Here is a 26,455-nt window from a genome sequence, read left to right as displayed (position 1 = left end):
AAGCCACAGGCCGGCCAGCTGAACCGTCTGCCTCTGCTCATCCTTGATTCCCTAGGAAAAAGAATCCTTGGAAACACTCATGTGCCGAGCTGTGATTTAAAAAACAAAATGCCATAGACAACATTTTTCACTAGCTCAGCTTTTGCTGTTGCACCTCCTTGTTCCCCTGCTGTATTCGTAAAAAGTTTTAGTTGCTCAGAATTTGATTCTTTGACCCCAGCTCCTGAGAAGAGGGAAAATGTCTGTCGGCCACAGCCACCTCGTGGAAATGGTCCACGGCCAGGCAGGCTGATGGCAGCTCTAGTGGGTAGGTTTCCTGTGGTCCAGATTCCTGGTAGTTTTCCACTGAGTCATCAGTGCTAGCATGCCTGCTCCTCAACTCAATCCCTAAAGAGCAGTGAATGCAGCACCCCAAATAACACCCGCACGTGGAAATGTCCAAGGGGTGGGATGCCATTGTTGTCAGGCTGGGGAAACATGTGCCAGGACAGAGCCCTGACAAGCACAGGGAAGCAGCTAAGACCACCTCAGTTCCAAGTTCCATAAACCCTGTCCCCCGCTCCAGCGGAGCACACCAAACATTTACAAAAGCTCAAGCGTCTTACAAATACCTTTTAATCACCTCCATGCCTTCGTGCGTGACGTTCTTCTGAGCAATACACGTCAGAATCTCTATCATTTAACCAATACTTTCAGGAGTATTTCACGAGTACCAGTACACGGAATGCAGTATCTCTGTGGTGGGTACTTTACTCTGTTGATATGAGGGAGGTGGGTACTGGGATACAGAGAGATTAAGTCACCGGTGGACGCAGTTACTAAGCGGAGCGTCATGACGCCGTGATTGAACAGTCTGACCCCTGCGTGCATCCTCTCCCTGCATGACTGTAAGTGCGCGGCTGCACTTACGTAACCATGGAAGTTTCCAAGGATGGTGCATCCTGTCTGATGGGTGGACACATCTGGCAGGGGAGCTCACCCCAGGTGGAAGTGGGCACATCTCCAAAGCCCAGGGGGCTTGGCACGCGAATACCTTTGCTTACTCACCCAAGTCCTCGGCAAGCCAAGCACATGTCACCCCTTCCCTCCAGTCCAAACAGGCCACGTGTCACGCCTTCCCTCCAATCCAAACAGGACACGTGTCACGCCTTCCCTCCAATCCAAACAGGCCACGTGTCACGCCTTCCCTCCAATCCAAACAGGCCACGTGTCACCCCTTCCCTCCAGTCCAAACAGGCCACGTATCACCCCTTCCCTCCAGTCCAAACAGGCCACGTGTCACCCCTTCCCTCCAGTCTAAACAGGCCACGTGTCACGCCTTCCCTCCAGTCCAAACAGGCCACGTGTCACACCACATGTTCCATCGAAGCGGCCATCAGGTGCCTATGACTTGTTTAGAAAAATAAATACATTTTGTTTCAAAATAACTTATGAAAGAGTAGGTGCTAATGATGGAAGAGAAAAACAAGGTAGAACTTTAAAAAGTTACAATCACCTGACCCCGAGATAACCACTGAGAGCATCTTCGTGTATTTTTTCCGTATATAGTGCGCACACACACACACACACACACACACACACACACGAGCACTTTCTGCACCTGTGGCTATGCTGTGTTTGTTTACGTACACAATTTATATCCTGATGTTTAAACATAGCCTAACAAGCCATTGCCACCCCTGAGAACTTGCTCCTGACTCTTCTGTGAAAGGCTAGCCCACCCTCACCAGGCGGCTTGCCTGTACCCACGCGCTTTAACTGTTACAGTTGTGTTATGTATCCTTTTATAATGATATACAGTCTGCTTTCTTTTCTTTGATGCTTTAAAATCCATTGTAATTTCTGGCAACAAAAATGGTCTAAAGCTTTAGAAGATTTTCGAAAATCTTCTAAATAGTTCATTTTTGTGGGAGGTAGATTTTATATGTAGATATATATATATATATATAAATGTATATATATATGAAGTGATTTTGTTTTTATTATTTGCACTATAAAAATGCTAGAGTATAGGACAGTGAAAATGAAATATGCCCAGGTGTCCACATGAACTCACAATTAGCTTAGAAATTATATCCAGCCATAAAGTGAGCATAGTATGGCTCTAGAATGTACATAATACAATCAGCCATACTTTTTAATGTGTAAGTATTTAATCTATCAGTGTCTTCTCGCTCTTTCTCTCTTTTTTATCACCTAGCTGCAACTAGATTCATTTTGGATAATTACCTTTGGTACTAAATGTATATTATCTGCCCAGTTAGAAAATAGATTGGAGGGAATTCAGAAATCAATAGTAATAAAGTAAACAGAATAGAAGCTATTTCCTCTCTTACCATTTATTTGAACACTCTCTGCTCAAGACAGGGACCCTGTCTTAATGGAGTTGGGCATAGGACCACAAATAAACCCACTGGGAACAGCTCTCTTTTTAAGAATTGATCTGGTATTTCAGTAAGTGTCCTATTGTTTAATATTAAAATGGGAGGCGCTTAATAATACCAGCAGAGCTTTGGCTTCTGTGTTTCCAGGACTGACTTTAGTTTCTCTCTGAATTTTCCTATCTGCAACCGGGTGTGTCTCTTTTCTGCCTCCCGTCTCTGGCCTTCATGAGATAATTTTTTTTTTGGACAGAGGATTGATGTTAGATTCACTGATGTTCTGCTAACCACAATCTCACTGCTCAAAGGGAAATAAAATCCAATGTGCCATATCGCCGGCTGTGGAGAACACTCTCTATAAACTTCCCATACTGGTGTCATTAGGAGGAAAGATAATTTAATACTCAAATTGGGACATTGTCTATTGCAACCGTAGATCAGCACAAGTGTGGGAGAGTTAGTTTTCCTTGCCCAGACCTCTTAAATATTCTGGCAGGCTAATGAAACGCGGAGAATTGGCCTTCAGCTTCTCCCTTGTTGATTACTAAACCCCAGAGCCAAGGAAACTATTCTTGCCACACAGAAGAAACTCATAATTCCTGGTGTTCAGTATATGTTTAGCTCTCTCCTGTAATAATGTCATTTGCTTTCTCCAAATCCTAACCTAATCGCAATACCTGAGAACCACATGAGCGCCGGCTCCCAGCAAGCATGGGTTTCAGGCCGAGGTTGCTCCGGGAGTTGGCTGTCTGAGTTGACGTCCTCAACGCAGATGTTCCAAGGTCAGGGCTACAGCGAGGTGAGGAGGACCCTCCTCTGTGTGTACAGGGCCGCAGCCATTGTTGGCTTTAGAATCTTGGCCAAGAGGAATACTGTCCGATTTCTATTTCCAAAGCCAAAGCAGGATGTCTGAGAAGATGGCATTGGATGGTTTTGGAGACAGATCTTCCTGGGGTTTTCCACTGCTCTCGTGCCCACGTTCAGGGCTCTGCCAGGCCCACGTGGTCCCCACATGGCAGGAAGCTAAATGTGCCCATGTCTTCTACGCGTCGAACTCTGCAGTGTGAGCCCATCCGCAGGGGGCCGACTCCCACACCCTTCTGACTTTACCAAGCTCCATGCTCAGTACGAGATGCCCAGATGCCACTGTCATAGCACTATCTCTAGACTCCCCTCCCTTCCCCTCCCCTCCCCTCCCCTCTCCTCTCCTCCCCTCCTCTCTCCCACAGAAATTGGCTGTGTGGCTCCAGTGGGTGCAACTCCTGCTTAGGTCTTCCTTTCCTGGAGAGTTAAACTTCAGATGGGGCCAAAGATTGCAGGAGAGAGATCTGCATCCCCCCCCCTCGTTCTTCTTTCAGAGCGTGTGGTCCCCAGCCTGCGGCTCATCTTCCCCTGGCCTCGGCCTCAGCCGCCCTGGGTGCTGGCAGGTTTTCACAGGCGATATTATTTGCTGCTGCGCTCGCTGTTGCTCAGCCCCAGAACGCTCGTTCGGTTGTGAAGACGAGTGCTTAATATTCTGGCTCCCTCTCTCTCCTGTCCCTTCTGTATTCCTGCCGGATCTCACAGCCCTCTGTGCACAGCCCCAGCTCAGCCAGAAAGGCCGGGAAGGCGCTCCTTACGAACGGAACGGGGCGTTAATGGCCGGTGGATCCAGAGATAGCGAGCTGATGTGCGCATTCAATTAAGATGAGTTCTTCACTTAAAAGACTCCCCAGGAAGAGTAGCTTTCCTCTCATTTCTGGGCCAGGAGCAGTTAATGAAGAAAGCATATCAGACTTTCACCTGCGCTCCCCAGAGCGGCCTCCACACCCCGTACCATTTTCAAGCTCCTTGATGAAGGAAAAGTCACCAGGTGCGATTAAAGCGTGAAAGGCGGTAATGGAGCAGTGTGTTATTTCTCATCTTTTTTTTTTCTTTTTTGTGGGTGACCTCACCACCCTACCCCTCAAAAATACGGCTTCTAGAGTATTCCCCTTTATAAACTTCGGTCTTACTTAGACCTAGTCTTTGTTTAGTATAGGGTGTAAACATTTGTATTTGTCACATGAAAGCCAGGTAGTTTTGCTCAAAGTATCGTGTGTGTGTGTGCGCACGCATGTGTGTGTCCATGTGTGTACACACGCATGAGTGTGTGCCAGTGCTGGAGCTTGAGCTCAGGGGGCTGGGCAGAGTCAGCTAAATCCTCCCACGGGGGATGTGAGCAGGTTGGGGAGCCCCAGGAAGGCAGAAGAGACAGACTGCGACTCTGAATCTTGTTCTGCATTTTGTGCTGTGAAACGTGGGCAAAATATGTCAGCTTTGCCGGGCACCAGTGGCTCACGCCTGTCACCCTAGCTACTCGAGAGGCTGAGATCTGAGGATGGTGGTTCGAAGCCAGTGTATGTAGGCAGAAAAGTCCCTGTGAGACTCTTATCACCAAAAGCAGAAGTGGTGCTCTGGCTCAAGTGGTAGAGCGCTCACCTTGAGCAAAAGAGGCTCAGTACCAGAGCCACGGCCCAGAACTCAAGTCCCAGGACGGTCATTCCTGAGCTCTTCTCTGTAAAAATGGTGACAGCGGTTGAGCCGTTGAGAGGTAGCCAGGGACTCGGGCAGGGTGTGTGTGTGTGGGGGGGGTGGGGGACTGTGTCTCTGTGGTGCTGGGCACAGTCTCTGATGCAGAGCGACTGTGCTCAGTCGCTGGGGCTATTCACATCTACTGTGTGACACAGGGAATGCGGGATAGGTATTTTTCATCTTGGACATTTTGGCGAAGCATCTCTAAGGGCCATGTTGGCGATGGCTAGCTGTGCTCACAATAGCCTTGGTGAAGCCATCGCAGGGCTTCTGTTGTTCCTTGCAGTTAGCACTCATTTTACAAAATGTGGAGCCATCTGTTTTTTGTTTGTTTGTTTTGCCAGTCCTGGGCTTGAACTCAGGGGCTGAGCGCTGTCCCTGAGCCTCTTTGTACTCAAGGCTAGCGTTCTACCACTGGAGCCACAACACCACTTCTGCTTTTCTGAGTAGTTTATTGGAGATAAGGGTCTCATGGGCTTTCCTACCCGGGCTGGCTTTGAACCTCAACCCTCAGCTCTCAGCCTCCTGAGTAGCTAGGATGACAGGCGTGAGCCACCAGTGCTGGCTGCCATCTGGTGTGTGACAGGCCAGCAAGTTGTAGAGACTGATCTTTCCTATGAGGAGAATGTGGGAAAGAGTGGCTGGATGTTGGCCACAGATGCAAGGAAAAGCCAAATCCTTCACCTCCAGAGTGACAGTCTCAAGATTTTCACCTGTGAATTGGGAGCACTTAGTGTATTGAAAACAAAAACAAGTTACCAGAAGAAAAATGTTCAGGTGATGCTGCTGCTGCTCCTCCTCTTCCCCCTCTTAGAGATCTATTTCTTGCTTTGTATGGGTCATACTTCCCTATTTATTTGCATGCCTTAATCATTTAAAAGTGGGCATATGAGGGGCTGGGAAGGTGGCTCCGTGGTAGAGCACTTGCCTTGCATGCTGAGGGGTTTGATCCCTCAGCACCACATAAGCAGAAAAAGCCCGAAGTGGCGCTGTGGCTCAAGTGGTAGAGTGCCAGCCTTCAGCTGAAGAGCTGAGGGACAGCCCCCAGGCCCAGAGTTCAGGCCCCACGACCAATGGGGGGTAGGGGCAGGGGGGGTTGGGGATAACTGGGCACATGAAAACAAGATTGGAATTGCTGTCTCCCCACACTTTGCCCGCCATGGCTAATCAGCCTGGCATTGATGCTTATGGTTGTTTCTGGCCTTTCTAGGCCTGCAAATGTGCCTTTGAACCGAGTTCTCTCCGATATACTGAATACGCTGCTGCTTTTAAATGTCTTCCCCCCAGCCTCCCCATCACCCTTGCTGCTTCTTAGGACACCTAGATTTTCTATTCTGTTCCTCTGCTTGTCGCTCATAGGCATCCTTCCTTGCAGGTTTCACATGGGCTAACATGTATCACATCTTCATAAATGGCCTTTTTCACCTTAACTGTGGCTTACGTGGAGGGGCGGTGGAGAAGACCTTCCTTCACTTGACATCAGTTGTGATTGAACTGTTAACTAGTTGTTGATTTTGCACTGATCGTTTAGGCTGCAAGCTTGTGTGTGTGTGTGTGTGTGTGTGTGTTATACACAAGGGCATTCAGTGCACAAGAAGACTCGAAAGCTGATTGGACAGGCGTGCCTCTGGCCCTCTAGATGATTACTTCAAGGTTAAGTTGTTAATTCCGGAGTTAGAAGGGAGATATAGAAAAATGAATTTGTACCTAACAGTTGTCTGGGTAGCTTTTGAAAAATGCAATCCAGGATGTTTGATGCTGTCCTTAAAGGGTCACGGTACCTGTTGTCTCAATGGAATCATAAAAGGTTTCCATCTGGGACCAGGTCAGCCATTTACTGAGCAGATCTCTGCTCCTGCAGACCCGCTCCACCCTGGGGAAAGGCAGTGACAACTCTGACACAGTGGCTCGGGTGACGCGGGGCCACAGCTGAGGCTAAACACGCATTTTCATTTCCTCTGCATGCGCCAGCGTTTCCCCAGGGCTGGTGGACTGCAAAGCAGCAGCAGCAGCGTGAAGGGGAAGGGTCCTGCGTTTGCCTTGTAGGCATTGATTGTTCCCTGCCACCACTGGGCGGGGCAGGGCGGGGCTGGGCGGGGCTAAGGAAGCTTTGGTGTGAGTGAATTTCAGTGTCTCCTGCTAGGGAGAAGTAGACACGGTGCAGAGCAGCCTTAGTAGGACAAATGTCTCCTCCAGCCCTAGATGGCGTTTCTGAAAGCTGACAACCCCGGCGTCCTTGGTGTGGTTCTGCACTAGTCTAGGGAACACGGAGGTGTGAGCAGCGGTCTGTGTGCCCACGAGGCTCCTTCTGAAAGCCCTCACCTTCATATTAGACGTGTGTGGGTGTGTGCATGTGTGCTGGCCCTGAGGCTTGAACTCCGGGTCTGAGCATTGCTCCTGAGCTTCCTTTGCCTCAAGGCTAGCATTCTACCATTTCAGCCACAGCTCCGTGATTAGTCCGTGTCCCATGGACTTATTTGCCCCAGCTGGCTTTGAACTGTGATCCTCAGATCTCAGCCTCCTGAGTAGCTAGGATGACAGGCATGAGCCGCCGGCGCCCTTCTGTACGTCTGTCCTTCAGGTTAAGTCCTCTTCCTCTCCACCCACAGGCAACAGCTGGCCCTTCAGAAAGCTTACACCCACTGCTAAGCCACTACCCATGTATGGCTGCTTACATCTCCCTCTGAGTTGTCCTCATTGAAATGTCACCTCCACGCGTGAGAATCAGCCTGGGCTGTAACTGACAGCCCACACAGCATCCTGCCGGAAGGACGGTGTGTGAATACACGTGCCTTTCTCGGGAGAGAATCTTTATTCCACACTGGACATTGGTGACACCCTTCGTGGGCCTGCAGAAATTATAGCACAGGAGCGCGGCGGGGGGCGCTGTTGAGCACGGGCCGCGTTCCCACACACCATTGTCACTGAGTCCATGGGCCACAGACACGAACCACACAGCTTCCAAAAGCTGGGAGCAGCCCAGAGCAACACAAGCCAGGCCCGAACTTGAAGCGTGGACCAAGCCGCGCAGCACTGTGAGTTCTGTGGCATCCTCCTCCGGCACCCAGAATTGGCCAGTGTATCGGAACACCTCTTTTGTCCCTTGGCTGACAAGTGAAAGACTCTTGGCCTGCGGGAAGAGGCGGGCTTGTCTGTGGTTTGTGTGCAGGTGACCAGGCGTTCACCTCCTCCGGGTCAGTGTGGCTGCCATCCCAATGAGCACCTCCCGCCTTTTCTTTCCTGTGTAGTTGGAGAACACCTGATAGTAGCAGGGTTATTTCCCTCTGATGCAGTTTCTAGAAGCTCTTTCTTTAGGGCTTAAATCTGAATTAGAATCCTAGAGCCCGCAGGTCAATGATGTCAGTAATCCAGCCCTGGGTCCAGTCTCTCCAGCGGCTGGGGGCTGCACAGGCACTGGTGGGATCCGTTCATTAAAGCGCCTTGCATGGATGCTCGGTAATGCCGCGAGGCACGCGTGGTCTTCTGGAGCCGCGCGGGGGGGGGGGGGGGGGACACAGTGCGCATCTCCTGGCCGGGGTCGAGTTTACGGCAAGTGCATTTCTGATGCTCCGTGCTCCCTTTGGTTTTTATCCTCACAGTAGGTTTAACCTGACCAAGAAGTAATTACACCATTATTTTTTATGTGGTGCTTTATTACTTGCTTTTCAAAATTGGTTTCCAACATCTCCTGAGCTAATAGCAACGAATGTGAGATTGTAACGTTCACTCTGTAAGGAAGGCCAGGGTCACTGAGGAAGCGGCCGCGTGCCACCGTCCACAGTAATGCCCGAACAGGGGAGCTGCTGAACCAGACACCTACTGATCAAGAGACACTAGGGACCAATCCGAAGACCACCAAGATCCAAAGGGGAAGATCCAGTTCCCCTTGCATGTGCGCTGCATTTCGTCAGTACTTCGTGCTAGCAGGTGCAGAAGGAACGCGAGCGGAAGCGTAAACTGACTAGTGGGGTGCGCCCTGTGGCCGTCTTCATCCCATGGGCTTCTTGAAGGACAGGGGCATCGGGCGGTGGGGCGGGAGAGCCACAGGGCCAGGCGGTCCTCACCTCACCTCCCAGCCGTGCAGAGGAGAATGCTGGACAATTCTCACAGCTCTGCAGGAAGGGCAACAGAACTTTGTTCTCTGGGGACCTGTACATTTTGGAACCGAGGTGTCTTCCATGTGGGGCTGAATTTCTTCCAACTCTCTTACGCCTCCTGGGATGAGGAGCTACAGTGAGCAAACAAGCTCGCTGTCCGCACTCACCTGAGTTCAGACCCTTGTGAGAGTGACTGCGGCAAAAGCAAGCTGGAGCTTTTAGATTCAAGTTTCCACCTCCTGTCATACTGACTGCACAATCGTCCATTTTAAAACTCCTCCTCAGATCCCAACTGGCCAGTTACCCGGCAGCATGGGGTGTTGCTCATGACTCCCTTACATTTTGAGTTCCTCATTTTTTATTTCAGGGACATTCTTCTTCCACAGTATCCTTTCTATCTTTCTGGCCTGCCCTTGGTTCTTTGTATGTTTGTTTAATCTCTGGATCTCTCTGTCATCATCCTGAACCTGTTGGCATTCCCCACGGGGCTGCGCGTCCCCAGATCTCTTCTCACCGGATGGTGTCACTGTTATCTGTGTCTTGGTGTGACCCACAGATGGCTCTGTCCTTGATCTTTGTCCTGAGATTCTGTGCTTTATTTCCAGCCATTGACGATCAGCTTTACCTGGGTATCCTGCGGACACCTGAAATCCAATGTGTCTGAAACCAAACGCCTGGGCTTTTCCTTGCTGTATATAGTCTTCTTCATGCACGGAAAAAAAAAAAAACCCTCACTAAATAAGGGCTTCCCCTGCCCAGGCAGGTGAGCGGGTGCATCAGAGGTGGCGTCCGCTCTTCCTACCTCTCACATCTGACACGTGGCTGAAGTCGTGCAAATTCTCTTGTGAAATGCCTCTGACAGCCATCTGCCTTCTCCTCACACGCCTCCCCCCCTTAGGTTTTTTCAGTTTCCCATGTGGACTACTTCAGTAGTGCTGACGCTAAAATCCACCTTTCCTGTGACCCCTGTGATAATGTGTTTGACACACAGATCATACCATGCCCCCGACCCCCGCCGCCAGATGGAGAATTTAAATGACTCCTGTGTTGCGCCCCCCCCAAGACAATCAAGGCCCATATTCTTGATCATGGTTTATCTTCAACTCTCCACTCTACCCAAACCTCAATATTCACTCTGGCCTGCTTTTTACCTCTCTACTTTGACTCATGCTGTTCCTTTTATCTGGATTTCTCCCATACTTTTCCAAGGAAAAACTCCTATTGATCCTTCTGCGTCCTACTTGGCAGATATCCTCTTTGGCCAACTATTTCCCTCAGTCCACTGTGTGGGGTTTTTTAAATTCTTCTATGTGGTAGGTTGTGACTGTGCTGATGCTGCTGAGTTTTGTGTCCTGAGTGGCTGGTTACAGGCTGCCTGCCTCCTGGATTATTTCTTCCTCCAGCAAGGCATCTCACAGTGACCCCATAGCCAGAGAGTCACAGAACCTCAGGACCTGTGCTGTCTTCTCTCTCTTCATCTTCTTAAGCACAGGGCCTTGCATGCAGCAAGTAGGCAGTTTTATTGTGTTAAGGCACGTCTAGCATCACAGGTCTGGAAACAAACCCCATCCAAGCTTGGTGTCTCTCACTTATTTTTGTTTTCACATATTAAAACTGTTGTGTCCAATTCCAGAAAGAGCCACATGTCGGGGTCTTACTTCAGGATCAGAGGTGGGAGAATTCTTCGAGCTGAAATGTCAAATTAGTGTAAGGAGGGAAGAAGGGTTGAGCCTCAACAAGTGAGCCACAATCAGTGTTCTAGAATATTTAGATTTACCCGCTGAGTACCTCCAGGGTAAAGGCCGTGTAGATAAATCCACTGACGCCTGTAGCTTACACACAATCCTGTATCCCATGGCAAGTGCTCTACTTATAGAAACAACTGCCTGTTGAGTATTTATTATGCACTAGCATTGGACAAGATAAGGAAGACTCAGAGGACTGCGAGTTTCTTTTCTGAAAGGCACATAGCTGGTGAGTGATGTAGTCAGAATGCAAATCTAGCTATGACTTACACCAGAAGGGACACAAGGATGGAGATTTGCTATTGGACAGGTCTCAGATGAGACCTGGAGTAAGTGACATAGAATTCTGTAGGAAATAAGAGAAGATGAAGGGGAAAAAATCTAAGAAATCAGAGATAGAAGGTAAGAGCAAAAAATGTTATCAGAGATACTGTGCTAGAGGTAGCCCTTGGTGCTCACGTGCCACGTTGGCGACCCTTGGTTGGCTTGTCCTGCTTAGGCGTGCCGTGCCAGTGGTTAAGAGCAGGGCTCTGGACTTTGCCCGCCTGGGTCTGAATCTCTGCCCTGTCGATATTAGGTCTATCCAGCCATCAGCTGTCTTCTCTAGGGGATGGAAATAATAATGGCGCCCCTCTTGGATCTTTTTGTGGAAGTTGCGCAGGTGAAGCCGTGTGAAATACTCGCTGTGTGGTCCTCCTTGCGTTACCACACGGATAAGTCATACATAGAGGAATGCAGTGGGTCCTTACCCCTCTTAGGATTTATTTCCTGAATCGGGAGCTGCTGAGTGGAGCCCTGTCCCAAACCCCGTGCGCCCTGTGAGCTGCGCCCAGGGAGGGGGGCATTCTGAACGTGAGTCCACCAGTCCACGGGGTCTCATATCTCCACACTGGGTTGTACCGGGTTCCTCGGGTGGTCCCAGGACTTTGCAAAGCCGGGTTTGCAGCAATTACTACAGTCAAGATGACATTCAAAACCAAGGGGCGGGGGCTGGGAAGGTGGCTCAGTGGTAGAGCGCTTGCCTTGCATGCCTGAGGCCCTGGGTTCGATTCCTCAGCACCACATAAGCAAAAAGAAAAAAAGCCGGAAGTGGTGCTGTGGCTCAAGTGGTAGAGTGCTAGCCTTGAGCTGAAGAGCTGAGGGACAGCGCCCAGGCCCAGAGTTCAGGCCCACGCCGGACCCCCCCCCCCCAAAAAAAAAACAACCAAGGGGCGCACGCCAGTAATTTCAGCACTGAGGCGGCCGAGGCTGGAGGATCTCAAATTAAGACTAGCCTGAGCTACTTAGAGAGGCCCTGTCCCATGAACTGCACGGATAATAGTAGATCATACGCCACTCATCAAACCCGAGGCTAGCCTGCAGTGTGACCTGCGCAGTCCCGTGTGGTCCCCAACAGGAACACACGCCTGTTCAAGAGTGGCTGTGACTATTCTGAGACCTGACACTATGTTGGTTTTCTTTTGTGGCCTCGGTGTCTTTTCCTTTTCTGAAGTGGCTACGCAGTTGCTTAGGACACAGTGCGTAGTTAATAACCAGCCAAGGCAGGCCTTCCTTTGGGAGGATCGCTGAGTCGTCCCCGTCCTGTAAACAGAGATGTTAATGCTGTGCCCGTAGCCATGGCCCAGGTATCCTCAGAAGGCTGGGGGAAGCTTCCAGATCGTCATTCTGGCTAGTCAGGGCAAAGATGTTTTGAGATAATAACATTCGGGTGGAGTGAATGCTGCAAAAAGGCCAACTGAAGTTGGGTTTGGGGTCGTTCAGGGGGTGCGGGCTTCCCCGTGGCCCGCATGCTGTGCGTCTCCCAGATACTCGCTTCCCTCTCTCTATCGCTGCTTCCAGAGCCGTTCATTTCTCACCAGTAGAGTTAGTGGTCCACTTGGAGCCAAGTTCGTTTCCGTGTTTTGGGATTGTTTTTCTCCCCAATTGGTCTTTAGACCTCTTCCTCTACCTGGCTGTTTTAAAGGAAGCAACTATGGTGACCAGCGGGGAGTCGCTTTTTTGAGTTGTCTCATAAAACTCTAATATTAACAATCACAAGGCAGGCTCAGCACGGCTCTGCGGGCTTGGTTCGTGCGGCTCGGGGAAGGTTTCTCAGGCGTGGTGCCTGACTTGGTGCGTGCCCCCGCTGAGAGCCCTGCGTTGCTGGTGGCTTGTTCGAGAAGAGTAATAAGTATTGTTGTTTAGCAATTGTGCTGTTGAAATTCAGCTCCACTATGTCTGACAGTATTTATCTAAAATACTTTCCCTGGTGCGTGTTCAAGTTCCAGTAAACCGTGTCTTATTGTGCGACCTTTTCATTTCCCAGTGAAAAGGATCAGCTCGTCAGATAAAAGCTACAAGCCAGAGTACAGGAAAAATGCGTGCTCAGAAAATCCAGGCATGATTGAAAACAAGATGTGTTAAATCAATGCGGTTTATCGCCTGCCTATTCCCGGCAATTGCTGTTCTAAGCTCATTCTGAGCACACTCGGCTTGATAAAAGTCCAGTGTCACAGCGCTCGCTGGGGTGGGGACATAACAAACATGTTTATCAGACAGGCCGGGTGAACCCCCCCCCCCCAGCTTTGATAACAGTTACTGTCAAAACTCTCTGGGAAGAAATCTGAGGAACAATTATAGAAGTAATGTTACTCTTGTTCTATCAGAAGGTACGTCACAGGGAAAGAAAGAGAATTATAGATTTATCCTTAAATGTAAAGACAGACGGACAGAGTGCACTGGCCTTCAATACTTAAACACCGTCATCCATTAGGCACTGAGAATCCCACTTCTCTTTTCCCTTCAAGGAACATACATGTCTGGGAAACCTAATCGTTAATAATCCAAAAGGGTTTTGTTGTTTTAAATCAAAAGATGACAAATGTTGAGTGGTTTAAAAAACCCATGAAGATTGAGCTGTTTGCTTAGGAGTTGTATTTTAGTGTTAAACTGGATCAGGTTTGGGGATGTAAATGAACACCCCCGGAAGGCCACGCCGAGCCTGAGCTGCACACTCAGTAACTGGGCAACTTGTGTCATCAGTGGCAAAATAATGAGCAGATTGGAAGTCACTAATGACGCCAGGGCCGCCTCGTCCACTGCAGGCAGGGCAGGGAGGGGCTGCTCTGCTCCTCTCTGCTGGGATTCCTTACCCAACATCTAGAAAACCGCACGGGATTATGGTTTGAAAACATTAGTGTCTCTCAATCACATTGTGTGTCCCCTGTCCCAAAATACACTCGTCAGCCCTGAGATCACCCCCTGAGCTCAGACCTGTCGGAACTGGATACCGGAAGACAGCCTGATGGCTCAGGGCAAGGCTCCTCCCCCAGGGTGGCCTCTTCCAGTGTATGTGTGTGTGTGTTGATGCTGTGTGCTCTCCTGTGTGGACAAACCCTGGATGAGGGGCAGGATTCGAGTTAGTGCAGGAATTTAGTTTCATGCTCTCTGGTCACTACAGAAGCAGTTTAGTTGGCTTGGTAGACTTATCCATATGCTACAAATTGAGGTTCAACAATATTAAAAGCCATCCTGGAATAACAACACCAACAAATAATGAGACCGTTAATTTTTTTAATGATTTTTTATTGAGATTACATAAATTTCACGAATTTTACAGTATTATGGGATAGTGATAAAGTCATAAACGCATTTTAACCTTCACAAGGCCAATTGTCATTATCATGGTCTATAATGGTGGTGAATTCTATGAGCTTTGACAGTACAACTATTTCTTCTACATCGGGTGATATGTGCGTTTCTTTCCTTCTGCTCAGTGTCAGCTGTTCCCTCTTCCCTCTCCCTCCCTCCCATCGCTGCCCTTGAGTTGCTGAGTGCAGCTGATGGGCGCTGGTTGTATTTTTTTCCTGTTTCGCTCAGAGATCACTAATTTTTGAAAAAAAAACCTTTTATAATCTTTGACACTTCACTGCCCTTTCTGTGTCAGTTTCCCACCTGTGAATTGAAGTGGCCGTTTTAAATATGTAGGTGGAGGGAGGGCACACTGTAGGAATCCATGCGACAGTGTGGGTGAGCATCTGCATGTTCCTGAGCGAGCCTGAGCTCTGGAGATCCCGCGTGATGGCCCTGCCGGATCCTCAGGATCCTCGTGATCATTAACATCTCCCCAGCACCCACGGATGTCTGCTAACTACACAAGAATGGAGTTCAGGAAATGGAACTTGAAAAAATGACCCTTTTGCAGTTGACACTGAAAGGCGACTGTTGATGTGCAAATTGCTCCAAGTCTGGTGCAGGACAGTTAGGAAATGGATGTATAAAAGGACTTGAAATGGCATATTCGCTCAGGAATTTGAGCGGCTCTTCTTAAGTCTGTAAGTTTGGGGGGAAAACCCCTCCATCCTCATTAATAGGAGATTTATTTCATTTATGGTGACTTCATATACAATATGCTGCAGCCATTACGGAGGGAGAGGGTATAAAGATGCGTACCATTTATGTTAGTCAAGATGTCTGACCAGGGCACGCAGCCTAACCCAGGAAGAGGGCGCATCCAACACGCTTCTGTAACAAAGCTGTGTTCTGCGGGACACAGGAAATCAGTGACCTGCTTTTTTGTTCAGACACTTGTCCCTCCTCAGGACAGCATCTGCTTTGTGACAGTGAGTTTCTAGACTCATGCAGGCTCGTTGCAGTCCCGTGAGGAGGGCAGGGCTCCCAGAGCCTCCTAGGTGAACCATGGCCACTGGTGCACAAGATACAGTCTTCCTGAACTCCTCCCTCCTCCTCCCACCCACCTCTTCCTCCACCTGCTCTTCCCTCCACCTCCCTCCTCCCACCTTTCCTCTTCCCTTCTCTTCATCCTCCACCTGCTCCCACTTCCTCCTCTTCTTCCTGTCCTCCTCCACCTCCTCCTCCCTCCTCCCACCTCCTCCTTATTCCTGTTCTCTCCTCCATCTCTTCCTCTACCTCCTCCCTCCCGTCTTCCCACTCCTCCCCTACTACCTCCTCCTCCTCTTCTTCCTCCACCAGCTCCTCCCCTTATCTCCTCCTCTTCCTCCACCTTCCATCTCTTCCTTCTTCCTCCCACCTCCTCCTCCATCACCTCCTTCCCTCCCACACCATCCTCCCTCCACCTCCCCTCCCACCTTCTCCTCCCATACTTCCTCCCACCTACTCCTCCACCTCTTCTACTTCTCACCTCCTTCATCCTCCTCCCTCCTCCTTTTTCTTCCTCCTCTTCTACCTTTTGCCTCTCCTCCCTCCCCCCTCGCCTCCCTGTCTTCCTCCCCACCTCTCCTCTTCCCCTCTCCTCCCCACTCCTCTCTGTCTTCACACCCCTGCCCTCGGCCTCACCCCCCCTTCCTTCTCTCCTGGGTCTTCTCATGGACTCTCTTCTCTCTGCTCTTTCCTCCCCTTCCAGTTCTCCTGTCCCTCCCCTCCCCTCCCCTCCCCTCCCCTCCCTCCTCTCTCCTTCCCCTCACAGCTCCACCCCTCTTCCCTTCTCTCCACTTCTTTCTGCCTCTTGTCTTCTTTCCTCTTCCCTCTGCCTCCATTTCTGTTCTTTTTGCTCTCCACTTTTCTTTCCCCTCTTTTATCTTTATCATTCTTTTTCCTTCCCCCTCCATTCTTTTCTCCTCGCCCCTTCGTTCCTCCCATCTCTACTATTCCTTTCATTCCATCCTCTCTCCTCTGCTTGTTTTTTCTCCTCTCCTTTTCACTTACCTTTGCTGTCCTCTTTTCTCCTTGTCTCCATCTTCTTCCCTTCCCCTTCACTCTGCTCCTTTTTCCTATCCCTGCTTTACCTCTCTTCTTCTTGTCTTCTTTTCTCTTCTGTCTGCCTCACCTATCTCTTCCTCTCTGTCCTCTTCCTCCCTCTTCTCTCCCTTCCCTTTTCTTCCCCTCCCCTTTTCTTCTTGTCCCCTTCTTCTCTACTTTGCTTGTCTTCACTTCTCTCCTCTTTCCTATTTTCCCCCCAAAACTTGGGTTATTGTAAAGGTGTGTACGGAGGGGTTACAGTCACCTGAGTGAGGTTATGAGTAAATTTCCTTTTGAACAGTGTCATCCCTCCCTCATTTTCTTCACTCTCTTCTCCTCTCCTTCTGTCTGTGTTCTCTTCTCCTACTTTTCCTTCCTCCTCTCGCCCACTTCTCCCCTTCTTTCCTCGTCTTCCTGTTCTCTGTTCTCTTCTCGCTGCCCCTCGCCTTCTCTTCTCTCTCTCTCTCTCTCTTTTGTGATTGGCTTGACTAGCACTTGAACTCAGAGAGGACTTTATGTTCTTGCTTGGCTTACTTATGGATAGGGCTATATCACTAAGGCTGCACTTCAAGCTTGGCCTTTGGCTGGTTCTTCAGAAACAGACTTTCATGGATTTTGCTCCATGCTAGCTTTGACCTGTGGTCCTTCAGTTTCCTGAGCAGCTAGGATGCCAGGGATGAGCTACCATTGCATTTTGAATTTTGAATCTCAAAAGACATTTGAAGACTTGTAATTAAGAAGTTCGTTGGAGATTTGCCTTTGGCCTCAATGTTAGTTAGGTCTGGACACACATTTTTATTGGGATCGCAGCCCTCAAAGCTGTCCTGAGACAGGCCACCTGGCGCCGGCCTGCTCCCTGCTCGAAGCAGGGGCTCCTTTGCGAGAGGTTTGTCTCTGGATTTCCTGCAGGGTGTTTCTAATCTTCCGTGGGTGCACCAACTTGGCACGCCACTTCTGCACCAAACAGGTAACAAGATACCCTATTGCCTAGAAATGCAATCCACTTTTTCATTAACTGCATTTCTGGCTCGTGTTGGGGCCTCTGGTTGATTTTTTTTTTCATTTGTATATTTTAAAGTCACTCTTAAAGATAGGTTTGTGAAGATAACTTGCTGTTTTATTGTTTACTTCTGCTTGTTAATTTAGTGACTGAGGGAAAAAATGGGCCATTATAGAACAAAAAGGCTCAGCCTAACATGTATGTAATACCTCCCCCGCCCCGAATGGATCTGCCTGCCTGGGAAATGCTTGGCTGTTTACTCCTTTGCTTCAAATACAGAGCAGTCACCAGGGGAGCTGAGACCCAGGTGCTGGTTTTATCATTGCCTTTGCTATGGAGCTTTTATTTATTACTTGGCAAGGAGTCTACCTATTTGTTTGGACACTAAATGGCAATAGAATATAAATATTACCTTCCTAATATCTACATTTCATTTCCAGTCAAAATGACATCATGTCACACAACCATTAAAAAAAGGAAATTAAAATCCCCGAAATATGTTAGCATACTGAAGTGGGTTGCTGAGCTACAAAATAAAAGTTGGGGACTCGGCGAGCTTGTGTGGGACCAGCACCCTGAGCCCTTTTCCTAGTGTTTGGGAACGCGGCTCTGCCCCAGGGTCTCCATTGTTTCCAGGAGCAAGTGTTCAAGGAGTTCCTTCCAGAAGAAGGATAGAGGAGAAAAGCTCACTCTGAACAGAGAAAAGTCCATTTTCATAACTGAGTTCATCAGTTATGACTACACGATTTTAATTGAAATCTGCTGAAATAATTTTCTGGATACGTGTGTGTGTGTGGAAAGTCTACATATTAATGAGGGTCAGAATTTCCCTTTTATTAGCTGTTTTAAGTTGAATTTGATAATCTTATGGTTAGTCTTAGTTGCCTATCTAAATTTTCTTTGTGCACAACATTTCATGCTACGGGAACACTGGGACCTCGTGGGTCCAGAAGGAAAGGGCATTTAGTTACTGGTTTCCTTCAGGGACTTCTGGGATGATGAGCTTGGGAAGAAATCTAAATAAAGCCCCAACACACTGAAAGGACTTGATTTATACTTTTAACTGTTTGACTGAGTCCTTGATTTTTTCTCTGGTCACACTGCCGGCCGCGGCCATGGGACGCATCCTGGGGCCACGCAGGGAGATCTCCGAACCCTTTCTGCCGCGGTGGTGCGTGTCCTGCAGGCTTGCTCTTTCTGTACTTACAGAAAACTTTCCAATTTTCTTAACAGTTAGTAAGCTTAAAGGAGCTGGTGGAAACATTGTGAATTCAATTGTTTGTGGCTGCTCAAAGCCTGGTTACAGTTTGAAAGTGTGTCTTCTTTAAGTATATTGTGGCCTTAGTAGATAATCCAGGGGCGTGGGGGGCACAGGGGTGGCCCACGCCTGTCATCCTAGCTACACAGAGGGCAGAGATCTGAGGATCATGGTTCGAAGCCAGCCCAGGCAGAAAAGTCTGTGACATTCTTATCTCCAGCAAACTACTTAGCCATTATTGGCTCAAGGGGTAGAGCACCAGCCTGGAGCAAAAGCAGCTCAGGGACATCACGGAGGCCCTGAGTTCAACCCCAGAACTGGTACACACGCGAATGCAGCGGGCGAGGTGTGCCTTTGTGGAAGGTCAGTGGGAGCAGGGGAGTGCGTGCTGGGCGCCAGTCCTGCAGTCCTGCAGCCCAGCTCTCCTCTTGAGTCCGTTACGCATACTTTCCGGGGAGTTTATTTTTAAGGGCTTAATGCTGTCATGGCACCAAATTGCAAATGTTTAACACATGCACAGGATATACACTGCTCTAATTACCAAATAAGTGGACAATCCAATACCTTTTGGAATTTAAATGCATACCTTGGCCCATTTTACCCTGAGGAGTGACACATCGGGTCTTTTCTCTTCAGGCCGAGGGATGGTTCTTAGCCCCCCTTATGGTGCTGTCATCCCTCGCTATTTAGGACACACTCAGAAATCCTTTACCAGCATGGATGAGGCGCTAGGAGCCAGCACCAGAGGCTGCTCTTCCTTTCTATTCCTTTCGCAGCTTACGGCTTTATCTGCTTTCCTTCTTTTTCAATCTAAGATGATCCTGAGTCTTCACTTTTTTTCTACCAGATTCCAGAATTGTCCTAAGTTTGAAGGGGGAAAAGTTTGATTAGTCCCATTTCTACCAGTGCCTCCTGAGCCTGAACACAATGAGGTCATTTTGTTAAAGAATTAACTTTATATTACATTCTTGCAGAGTAGATGTGTGTCCCTAAGGTACGACTAGCCCCACTGATGAAATAAATATACTATTCTTTATGATTCCTCCCCCACGACCCTCTCTGTTGATTTCCAAGAGATTTTATGAATAGTCACATATTTATACAACTGGAAAAAGTATACTACTTATTTTTCTTATGGTCTGTAATAACCTATGCAAGGTTGTTAAAGGGTACACAGACCCCTTTTAAGGCATAGTTTCTTATGTCATTACTTTATACAAGCAGGTCAGATTCCATCTCAGAAACAATCTCTTGTTCTTAACCTTTCCCTCTGATTATAAAAGTAATATATGTTCATTATAGAAAACAGAAAATACACAGCACAAAGAAGGAAAGTACCCTAAGAATCATGACTTAGAAACAACTTTCTGCAGTCTGTGTTTTAACAGTTTCTTTACATGTTCTTTTAAAAAGTAACCATAATACATATGTGTGTGTGTTTCTACAATCTATGTTTAACCTAGCTATATATATATATATATATATATATATATATATATATATATATGCCAGTAGATATGTTCCTATAACATTGATTTTGAGGACTATATCAAAATTCTGTTTTAAATACTATCACATTTTATTCTACTCCATTCTATATCTTACTCTATTCTATCCTAAATATTTAATCTTCTTTCTAGGGGGGAGGGTTGTGTGTGCTTTTTAAAGTATCACCCTTATTAGATGGCCCTTCTCACTTAGTAATTAATTTTTTTCTCTAGTCATTACAACCAGAAAAATCATGAGGTTCCTTTGAATTTAGGACACTGTACTACATCTGGCCTATCTTTATAATGTTAGCATTTGTCTATAGTACTGGATAATTCCATTCTAATAGTTAATACCTAAACAGAATGCAAATCAATATATGTAAACTAGGAGCAAAAAGCAAATCATAAAGGCATGGGGAATAAATTAGAAGCTGTTGTTGTTTACTGTGTCTTCTACCTCATAGTTTTCCTCAATAGAGTAGATGCTTATATTTCTTTGAATAATGACTTTAATATGTCTAATTCAATTACTCTTCAGGGCAGCAGAATGACTTCTCAGCTCTTTAGCTATTAGTTGTATATGATATTTAAATTGATTCTTTTAATTGATGATATTAAGTGCCAGTCATTCTGCAATGAGTTGGTTTTACGGACAGAAAAGTCACATTACATTCCCTACCCTCCCAATACATCAATCTTTCCATGAATAGCCACGGAGTTCTAAACACAATAGGAATCATTATGCAAATAAGTAAAGGGGCAGGTCCACATTCAGCTTTTATGGGTGGACTAGACAGAAACAAATAAAGCCAAGAGTTGGAATTTTTTAGGATGCAGATTACATGTTCAGATACAAAAATGATACATTTATTTGTCTACTATTTATGGTGGGTTGTTTTTGTTGGCAATTAGTATGATGGGAGGAGGGATGGATTTGGAAAATAACTTAAACTTTAATGCTCATTCCTGTCTCTCTCATGCATTTCTTGATTAAATACCATGGATTTTATGAGTAACTGATTCTCTGTGTAAGGAATTCTATGGCTTTTTCTCCACAAATCTAATTCAAAAAAAATCTTCTCAAGGGTTTAGAAAGTAATTCATAAAATGGAAGGAATAATAAATATTGTGCCTTAACTCACATAATAGTATAGAGAGACTTGGTACACCTGGGTATCATTTTAGTTAATTTCCACAAGAGACAAGTTTACTGTTTGGGAAAGGGTGTGTGTGTGGAGGGGGCGCAGAATTGACTGAATCTCTTATTTGCAAAAATGATTACATTATCCTAAATGAAACTGTGACTCTATTAACAACTTCAATAAGCACTGCATTTGGGAAAAATTGTTTTTAATAAAAACTTACTCAAAGTTCACTCTGACTTAAGATATACAAGTGAGGAAAAAGTACTTAGTCTGATTTATGTGTCTTTTGGAGGTGTAATTACTGGCTCTTTACTCGCCCATGTAAAACAGTGTACTTTTGTAAATGGATTTCTGGCCAGATTATGCAGCCATTTTTTTCTTACTTTATATGTGAGAGAGAAAGAAAAAGAAGTCCTGTCAATCAAGGAATTTTAAGGTTTATTTCCTCCTCAGAAATGATTGATAGCCTTTTAGATTTACAAGTTGACAAGTTAAAGGGTTCTATTGGTATAATTATGTACTAAATTCACAGTCTTTCAATTTAAATGTCCTTTTAAAACCACAAGATTATCATACCTGTATTTTGAAAAGCGGGCCGGTTGGTTTGGGCTGGTGTACAAATTGCTTCCCATTAGCCTCGGAATCTATTTGAATTTAATACAGTTTTTTAAAGTTAGTAGTAGGAATCTTACTTTTAAAATTTAGGTTAATGGAAATGCATTTTAAGTGAAGAATGTGGCACCTTTTTTTAATGTATAGCTGGATGTAAGAAATACAAGACTGCCTTTTCACTTAGTAAGGGAGAAAATACCTGGTTGAATACTTTGGTTAAAGAAGAAAAGAAATACAAAAAATTAAAATCCCCATTGGAACCTGGAACGCAGCTGGTGAATGGGCGGCCATCTTTCCCACTTTCTCAGCTGAGACAGGTGGAAGGTGCCGGGCGGCCTGGGATGGATTCTGAAGTAATGAGAACAGAGCGATTAACTTCCTATGTTAGTTCAGGGACTGCAGCCGAGAGGAGCACAAGGCCTATTGTCCCCAGTTCTTGCAAACAGAAATTTCATACGAAAGTGAATGGCAGGCTATGGAAAGAAGTAGCTAGACTATTCCGAGAAGGGCCGCAAAGAGGAGTCCAGTGGAGTCCTCCTGGAGGGAGGTTTAGGTGTTTCTTTTTCTTGAAATAATTCTAATAATGGTAGTGAGTGGGTCTGTCATTTCAGATGGAAAGGTTGAATGGAAGATGTGTTAAAATGGCTTTATCTCTTTGTAGACTCTACCCAGGGTCTTAGAAGGTTCCCTAAGATAGTCTATCAACGGAGGGCTAGCACAGGTTTTACCCTCTCACAAGTGCTTCTAATTCTGCCACTGATTCTGATGTGAGGGGGCCACAGACAAGCCCTTGGGTGTTTTGACCTGAATGTCAACTAAGGTGAATCCTAAATCTCACATCAAAAGCCTTTTACTAGCTGGGCCTGGTGGTTTATGCCTTTAATCCTAGCTATGTGACAGAGTTGCACTCTGAGGCTGGTTCTGGGCAAAATGGAGATCAACTACAGTAAAATGGACTGGGCACTGCTTAAGTGCCTTACCTAGCAGCCCAGGATGCTGAGTTCAAACCCCAGTCCCATCAAAAGTAACGAAATGTATTTTGTGTCCTATCTATAATCATGGAAGAAGGGATCGGTGTTCAGAGAACTGTGCTCCTCGGGCTGCCCTGGGCCTGTGGGGCCAGCGGCCATCCACGGGGGAAACGGGCCCCGCAGCCCTCTACACCCTCACTCGTGAGCAGGCTCACACCGCGATTGTGCTTTGGACTCCACGTCACTCCCACAGGTTCCGTGTCGCAGATCACGTTCGGCTTGGTTTTCTGAGAAGCTTCTAATTGTGTGACTTCTTCGTTGCAGCACTCAATGAACCCACCATCGATTATGGTTTCCAGAGGTTACAGAAGGTCATTCCCCGGCACCCTGGAGACCCTGAGCGTTTGCCAAAGGTCAGGACTACCTCCTATTTGGGGTACGGTTTGGGGCAAGGCGGTCTGAATGAATGGCAAAATGCTCGGCCACGGATTCGAGTCAGTGCAGAGATGAGGGATTCCTGTTTCTCTGCTTCGTGTGGTCAGTACTACAGAGGGGTAAGAGAAGTCAGCACTCACGTGCCAGGCGATGCTACGTTAGCAGGACATACTACTTCATTCCATCCTCCAGTAACCTTCTGAGACCTGGGACGCTGACCATTCTGATTTTAAGAAAGAAAACAATGACGCTAAGAAAGGTTAACTAACTTGCCCCTGGTCACAGAGTATGTCATTTGTTGACAATCAAACCGACCCAGCATGGATCCAGAGTTGGAGCTGATCAATCTGTGTATTATGCCAACTCCGTGTGTGTATGCACACCAGTACAGGGCCTGCACTTGTGGCTTCTTGCTCTCTCTTGGCTTTTTGCTCAAGAATCTGTTCTGTCACTTGAGTCACACCTCTACTGCTAGCCTATTTGGTGGTTAATTGGAGATAAGAGTCTCATTGACTTTTCTGCTGAGGCTAGCTTCAAACAAGGATCCTCAGAGCTCAGCCTCCTGAGTATCCAAGATGATCGGCATATGAGCTACTGTTGCCTGGATTATACCAGAAGCAAAACACCACCAATTTTTACCTATGTGTAGTGCTGTACTTCTCCCTAGCCAGGATAGAAGATAAAAAGAAAACCTACTGGGAGATCTTGAGACTACAAAAATAAATTTAACCAAATCCAACATAGACATTACCATTAATTCAGAAAGAAGGAAGTCTACCTTTGTTGACTGCTGTTTATCTCTTTTGTGTCCTTGAGAAATGTGGGGTCTTGGGTGGGAAGGATGGCCAAACACAGCTGATCACAACGGTAAATCCTAGCTACACTGAGCACAGGGGCACCCACAGGTCAGTGTGAAAGAAGTTCCCAGTATGGACTTATGTAGACCTGCCATTCAGTTATGCAATGGCAGTCAAGTTTCCTGAAGGAAGCTTAATTCTGCTAAGTGAAAACGACCCAGCTGCGCCAGTGCTGTCTGGCCGCAGTCTGCAGATGCGCCATTTCTAGGTCTGTACAAACTCGTAAAACACAAAAATGGAGCTAGCCTCCTCCATTCTTAGTGGATCACCTTGCGAGATCCATTGTCCTTCCAGTCTACCCGTGTGTGATGGTGTGTGTAGACAGAGCCCCGTCAGGACAGGCCTGGGAACAGGGAGCGAGGAAGCCTGGGGACTGCCCGTGCGGCCTGTCCTCTGCCTGGCCTCCGTCAGTTCTTGGATCCAGCCTTCTGCTTCTCAGAACAGCCTGCGTTGGATGGAATTGCTTTCTACCTGCACGAAAGGTTCTTGAAAGCACTTGACCTCAGGGAGCAATCATTTGATGTGTGAACACATCCACATCTTTGTCTTGGAGAGGGGCCCCCTTGCCCCTGACTTATTCTTGGCGAGCAACTGAACAGTCTGCTTACCTAAGGGTGAGTGCCAGTCTCCTTCCATAGTGTAGCTCTGCCACGGAGATGCTTGTAGTATCCAGAGATAACGGAATCCTATTTCTGTGCTTTGGGCGATGGTACTAAAAGGTAAGGAATAATCAAAGTAGTCGGCACCTGTAGGCATTGAATGCTATGTTAGCAAGAACTTGGTCTCGTAAGAATTTGGCTCCCTCCATTTCCTGAGAGACACGCTGCTCACTTTATAGGGCCGTGGTGGAAATGATGTGTGTCTCCGTACTGCACAGTGTCTCAGTGTCACGATGCTAGGACGGAGGACACAGACAGGGCCATCTTCTTCCCACAGCTCCCAACTAGGGAGCCATCTTCCCTCTGTGGCTAGCATGTGACCGGGTGGAACGCAGCACTCGGCCGCTTACTAGCCATGCCGCCCGGGTCCAAGTTCATTACATTGCTTTGCCTCGATTTCCTTATTGGGCCGAGTGGGGTGGTGCTGTTACCTACTTAGTCAGGAGATTATTTTAATCGTTGACTCGTTATTCCACTGAAGGTAGCAAAGATTATTTCCCAGGAAATAATCAGCCGGGACCCTGGCTGCTTCTGACCCATGAGAGCTGGAATCTTGACCCTGTGAACTGCCATGTATGTGATTTCTTTCCATGCCCCTGTTTTCTCACCTGTAAAATGGGGATAATAATCATGTCAACGTTGTCGGATCCCACAGAGATAAGCCCACGTTGTCCTCCACAGACCTCTGCCCCTTAGTTCCCAGGGCAAAAAAATAGGTATTGAAAACTTAAGCAACAAATCTGGTTTAAAGAAGCCAGGTTGTATTTTTCTTATTCACAAAGAAAGGAGAGAAATAGGAATGTAGGGTTGAGAGCTGAGTGCTGTGTGCTTGCTTTTGAAAACGTCTTTACAGTTGCACATTATGTTCAGAAATACTGGACAAGCAGCAGAGACCCGTGTCGCTCCTTGCCCTGGTGGCCCGCTGGTGAAGCGGCTCTGCCTTTCTTCCTGGGTTTGGGGAGAGGAATCAAGGACACAACCACAACGGGGTTGTGTGTGAACGAAACACTCCACAGCTTGTATCTGGCCACCCGACCACTGCAAGAACTGCAAGCCCAGCCCAGGAAGCGCTTGGTGTGACTCAGAGCCTTGGGCCTGTCCTCTTGGCTCTGAGTGTTAAAGTGGAAGAAGAGTTCAAGGGCAAGGTCAGGAAGTGGCGGATGGAGCCAGCACAGGGTATTCCTGTGGACGGGGAGCTGTACACTCCCGGGCCCATTGTTAGGAGTACACAAGTGGGCTCCACCTTCTCAGGTTCATGGTCAGCGTTTGTCAGGCGTGTTTCAGCTGAGCTGTGGACCACACACCTTAAAAAACAAACTCCGCTTTATTAAACCCATGTGTTTGCGAAGAGACAAAGCTAGATTCATACAACCACCCACGTCTTCTGTCAAATGAAACGGCTCCAAAGACCAAGCAGACAGCTTTCCATAATAATATGCCTTTGTATACAGGCTTGTGACTTTTTTCCCCAAGACCTTGGACATGCTTTGGTTACTGAAGCCCCTCTTTTGAATAGAAATGCTGACATGTTCTCCAACCACCAATGGGGAAACAG

General features: G+C 47.4%; 1 protein-coding gene across 6 annotated transcripts in view; it reads left to right on the top strand.

Annotated features, from left to right (window-relative positions):
- The window catches only part of Ebf1 (EBF transcription factor 1), a 415,064-nt gene that overhangs the window by 357,669 nt on the left and 30,940 nt on the right, over window positions 1-26,455 (top strand). For all 6 annotated transcript variants that reach the window (XM_069993923.1, XM_069993925.1, XM_069993924.1 and 3 more), the window contains one exon: window positions 23,274-23,362. In XM_069993923.1, coding sequence (XP_069850024.1) covers window positions 23,274-23,362 — 89 coding nt within the window. The remainder of the gene's footprint in view (window positions 1-23,273; window positions 23,363-26,455) is intronic.

The sequence above is a fragment of the Dipodomys merriami genome, unplaced genomic scaffold, assembly GCF_024711535.1.
Source record: "Dipodomys merriami isolate MVZ:Mamm:240054 unplaced genomic scaffold, mDipMer1.0.p SCAF_44, whole genome shotgun sequence".
Lineage (NCBI taxonomy): Eukaryota > Metazoa > Chordata > Mammalia > Rodentia > Heteromyidae > Dipodomys > Dipodomys merriami.
This window is presented reverse-complemented; position numbering and strand designations above follow the sequence as displayed.